Here is a 5123-nt window from a genome sequence, read left to right as displayed (position 1 = left end):
CTGCTGCCTGCCAGGCTCAGCTCTCAGCCCGGCCAAGGAGCTGCCACGGGGCTGGGGGAGAAGGGCTGTGGGGAAGGAACAACTCCTGGGAGGGCAGAGCAGGGCAGAGTCCTTCTGATCTCCAAAGTGGGCTGCAGGGATGAGGGCTGGTCACAGCTCCAGATCAAAGCAGGAAATTTCCCAGAAGGTATTTTCAAGAGGCACAGACAGACAGGGGGTACCTTAAAGAGAATGAACCAGTTCTTTCAGTGTTGTACACTGGGTTGTCTGGGTGCTGACTGCAACAGGGAAATTAATCTCTGAGCACAGGAGGAGACACTGAAACATGAACTCTGTTAGATTAGAGGAGATTGAACTCAAGAGTTTCAGACATCAAAACTGTCTTATAGACAGCATCAGTGCCACTTTTCCAGCCTCCCCAGGGTTGCTCTGACATTGCCATCAGAGCCTGCCCAGCCAGAGATGCCTCTGGGCAGTGCCCTGTGCTGCTGGGAGGGCTCTGCAGGGCAGAGCTGAGCCCCAAGGCTGGGATGGGCTCTGGAAGAACTGCCAGGGCCCGGCCCTGGGCCAGGAGAAGCAGCTGCTGGCAGGGACAGCTCCAGGCAGCAGAGCCCTGGGCAAGGAGTGAGGGGCAAGTGCCCCCAAGGCAGGGGGAGGGGGTGTTCAGGCAGCTCTGGGGGCCCTTCCCTGCAGCTCTGCTGGGCACTGTGTGCTGGGCCATAGAAATGAGGATTCCTGCAGTGGAAAAGAACCTTCCAGATATGATGGTAGAAATAGAAAACACAGATACAATTATTCTAAGGACAGACTAAGCTTCTGCTCTGCAGCCCCAGCTCTTTTGAGTCATGAGTGTAGAGATGGAACTTTTGTACTCAAGGTCTCTTACATCTGACATTCCTTGTGTGTTTGAGAGCTCTACCAAAAAAGTTCCATGTCCCCCTGGAGCAGAGCAAAACTGACTCCTTGGCAGTGCATTTGGTGACATTTGACACATTGATTTCTTTTAAAAATTGAGTTGCTCTTTCACAGAGGTCTGTCTTAACCGTTCCCTGTCCTTTCCTTTTTTGAACAGACCCTGTGCTAAGAAGCAGCAAATGCCCAACAGCAGCTCCATGTCCCAGTTCCTCCTCCTGGCATTCGCAGACAGGCGGGAGCTGCAGCTCCTGCACTTCTGGCTCTTCCTGGCCATCTCCCTGGCTGCCCTCCTGGCCAACGGCCTCATCCTCAGCGCCGTAGCCTGCGACCACCACCTGCACACCCCCATGGGCTTCTTCCTGCTCAACCTCTCCCTCACAGACCTGGGCTGCATCTGCACCACTGTCCCCAAAGCCATGATCAATTCCCTCCAGAACAACACAACCATCTCCTACACAGGATGTGCTGCACAGCTCTTTTTCTTTTATTTCTTCATGTCAGCAGAGTTTTTCCTCCTCACCATCATGTGCTACGACCGCTACGTTGCCATCTGCAAACCCCTGCACTACGGGACCCTCCTGGGCAGCAGAGCTTGTGCCCACATGGCAGCAGCTGCCTGGGCCACTGGCTTTCTCAATGCTCTGCTGCACACAGCCAATACATTTTCCCTGCCCCTGTGCCAGGGCAATGCCCTGGACCAGTTCTTCTGTGAAATCCCACATATCCTCAAGCTCTCCTGCTCACACTCAGGCTACCTCAGGGAAACTGGGCTCATTGGGGTTAGTTGCTGTTTAGGATTTGGTTGTTTCATTTTCATTGTTTTCTCCTATGTGCAGATCTTCAGGGCTGTGCTGAAAATCCCCTCTCAGCAGGGACGGCACAAAGCCTTTTCCACATGCCTCCCTCACCTGGCCGTGGTCTCCCTCTTTGCCAGCACTGGCATATTTGCCTACCTGAAGCCCCCCTCCATCTCCTCCCCATCTCTGGATCTGGTGGTGTCATTTCTATACTCGGTGGTGCCTCCAGCACTGAACCCCCTCATCTACAGCCTGAGGAACCAGGAGCTCAAGGATGCCCTGAGGAAAATGATGACTGGATGCTTTTCAGGAGCAATAAAGTGCCGAGTTTCTGCTATGTAGCATTCAGGACCAAACTCACTAATGGCCCAGCTTTCCTGCTCAGGTTTTCCATGGAGTTCATCAGGTCCTTCTTGAAAGAATTTTCTTTGCAATGATATATTATTATGCATCTGTCTTCTAATTTAGTGTCTACCCATTGAATTTGACCCCAAGATGTATAAAGGATGAATTGTGCTCAGAGTATTTAAACAAAATAAATGAATCTGCCGTACCTTCTTTGTCCAAGATCCTGCTTCTTAGATGTTCCTAAAGGACAGCACACTGCAGGAAAGGGTGTATTTGCAAAGGGGAAGGGGACAATAATCCCAGCCCAGTAGCACTGCCAGGGAGCAGCAGTGCTTGGTCTTTGCAGAGCTGCTCTCTTGCCACTCCCACACTGTCCTCCTGAGCCCCTTTCTCGCTGTAAGGCCTGAGTGCTCTCTGAGCACAGTCCTGGGGGCTGGAAGCCCTTGGAGCACAGGCAAGGACAGGCCCTGGGAACTTGTGAAGCAGAGCTGGGCTCCCTTCCAGCATCTCCAGGATGCTGTGGGATCTTCTGAGGGCACTGCATGGACTGGGTCACTTCTCCTGTGACCTTGCTCCAGGGCTGGAACTCTCCTGCAGTGTCACCATGACACTCCTGCTCTCTGCTTTCCAGGTTCCATTTTCAGATCCTGTCTTGCCCTCCTGTTCCCAGGGACATCCTGTGAGTGCTTCAGAGCTGCCATCCTGGGGCAGCTCCTGCCCAGCGTGGGCAGGCACAAGGTCTCTCCAGCTGCTCCTCTCACCTCCCCAGTGCCACTGTTTTCTGCAGCCTCCTCCTCCTTGCCCAGCACAGCCCTCCTGGCACAGTTGGACACAGCCCTTGTTCTACCTCCTCCTCAGGCACCTGCCCAACCCCCTCAGCTCCAGCCTGAGTGCCAGAAACCTTCAGGGCAGGGAGGCACTGGGGAAAATGCTCAGCAAACCTTTCAGCTGCACTCAAATCCAATTGGAGGGGTTGGCCTCAAGGAAGAAATCCCTTCTCATTCTCCAGAACCACCAGGACAACCTGTATTGTGTCCTGGGCACTCCTCTGGAAGTGTGGGCTATGGAAAAGGTTTTGGTGTCAGGGCTATTGAGAAGGCTGGACAGTGTCACTGGGAGACCTCTCCCAAACCCTTGGAAAGGCCAGAGCCATCCCAGAGCTTCCTGGGGCCTTGGCAAAGGTGGACATGGAAGCAGTCTGCAAACAGGGCAGCAAGGAGGGTTGGCAGAGTTCCACACTGCTCAGGCTCAGCCGGGAAGGGAATATGGCAAGTCCCCCTGCAGCCATTGTCAGGCATGGGAAGGACAAGGTTGGGATTGCAGAATCTCTTTGAGAGGGAAAAGAAGGGGATGTTTTGTGCCCAGACTTTATCAAGGCCCTTGACATGGTCTCCTGTGGTCTACTTATGGTCAGATTGGTGAGAGGAGGACTGAAAAAGTGGAAGATGTGGTGGGTGGGAAGTTGGCTGAATGAAGAGTGTCCAATAAAATCCATGGTACAAAGTCCTCTTGGCAGCAACTTCCTGGTGAAATCCCTCAGTGATCAGTCCTTGAACCCCACTATAGAACATCTTTATTATCTCTCTGTACAATGGGACAAAATGCATTTTCAAGTCCTTTTGTGAATGATGCCAAATTTCAGGGAGCCCTCGAGTCACCTGTCCAGGTTTAAAGACAAATATTGGGGCGGGAACTCCAATAAAATGAACTCACTCCCCTTTTATTCCCCACTAGTACACTGAGACAAAATACAAAGAGGTATAAGTGAAAACAATAAGAGTTTACTGACAAGAAATATAACAGCAAAACCAGTAATAAAAACAGAACCATTCAAAGCAACAGAAGAGAGAGAGATTGCCTTCTCTCTCCCCCCTGCCCCAACTCCCTTTTTTTGGGAGATGAAACAGGGATCAACACGTGCCTCCCTTCTCCTTTTTCCCCCTGAATGAACAAAGAACAAAAAACAAAACCACATGAAAGAAGGGGCAAAGCAAAACCTGGGAAACCCTCTGGTCTGAGATCAGTTGTGCTGCCCAAGGACACGCTGACTCCAGAGGTCTCCAAGCGGGGAAGAGCCGGCGGCTCCGGTCCGTGCAGCAGTGGGGGGGAGGCAGTGGCTCTGCTTGATTCCATGGAGTTCTGGGAAGGCACAGTGGCCCCTTGGTTCCATGGGGTTCTGAGATGTCTCAGGGTTCCTTTTGTTCTAAAGAGATCCCACATGTCACAATGGGCCCTTGGTTCCATGAGATTCCACAGTGTCCCTGCATTCCTTTGGTTCCATGAGGCCCTGCAGTGTCACAGTGCCACTTGATTCCGTGACATTACAAAGAATCAAAATGGCCCCTTGATTCAAGGCCAACTGCACATGGGGCTGCCTTGGGGGGAGTGTGGGCACCCAGACAAGGGAGTTGTCACCCCCCTGGACTCAGCCCTGGGGTCACCACATCTGGACTGGTCTGTCTGTCTGTGAGGTTCCCCATTCTGGAGGAATGAGGAAGAACTGGAGAGGGTCTAGAGCAGATCTGACAGGATGGAGCTTTTCTCTGTTTTGGAAATAGAATGAAATCCCCACAAAGACTAGCATTGAAGGTTCAGACTGAAGGTGAGAAAAAAGTAATGTCACTCAATGGGGACCCTTGTGCTGCAAGAGGTCACCCAGAGGGAGTCAGGATCAGCCCATGGCTTTGTGTTCCAGGGAACAGCCAGAGCTGGTGCAGAGACATCAGGGAGGGTCTAGAAATGCTGCTGGCAGGGGGGTGGGAAAGCAGGAGGGGTGTGTGCAGCCTGCAAGGCCAGAGCAGCAGCAGGGCCAGGGCAGGACAGCCTGCAGGAGAGATGGCCAAGGGCTCTGGCAGGGCTGCAAGGCCCAAAGGCACCCAGGCCTTTGTCCCCTTGCCTCTGGCAGCTGCCTCTGCCACTCAGGCCACCACAACCAACTTGCCTGGCAGGTTCTGCACTTGGTTTTTGCCTCGCCCCTCCCTCAGCAGCATGGCAGGGGTTGCCCAGGTTTGGGCCTTTGTTGTTCCTCCCCCTCCCATCCCAGTGCCCCCCAAACAGCCCTGA

At 53.1% G+C, this 5123-nt stretch overlaps 1 protein-coding gene across 1 annotated transcript; it reads left to right on the top strand.

Moving 5' to 3' along the window:
• Positions 1–1085: 1085 nt before the first annotated feature.
• Positions 1086–2916, top strand: LOC113941406 (olfactory receptor 14J1-like; the record flags this gene model as incomplete). The annotated part of the gene is made up of 2 exons (XM_027632560.1): positions 1086–2008; positions 2904–2916. Coding segments are annotated over exons 1-2 (927 nt in total), but the record flags the coding sequence as incomplete, so codon positions are not given.
• Between the last annotated feature and the right edge of the window lie 2207 nt (positions 2917–5123).

The sequence above is a fragment of the Corapipo altera genome, unplaced genomic scaffold (genome assembly GCF_003945725.1).
Source record: "Corapipo altera isolate COAL_440 unplaced genomic scaffold, ASM394572v1 60706, whole genome shotgun sequence".
In the NCBI taxonomy this organism is placed as follows: domain Eukaryota; kingdom Metazoa; phylum Chordata; class Aves; order Passeriformes; family Pipridae; genus Corapipo; species Corapipo altera.
This window is presented reverse-complemented; position numbering and strand designations above follow the sequence as displayed.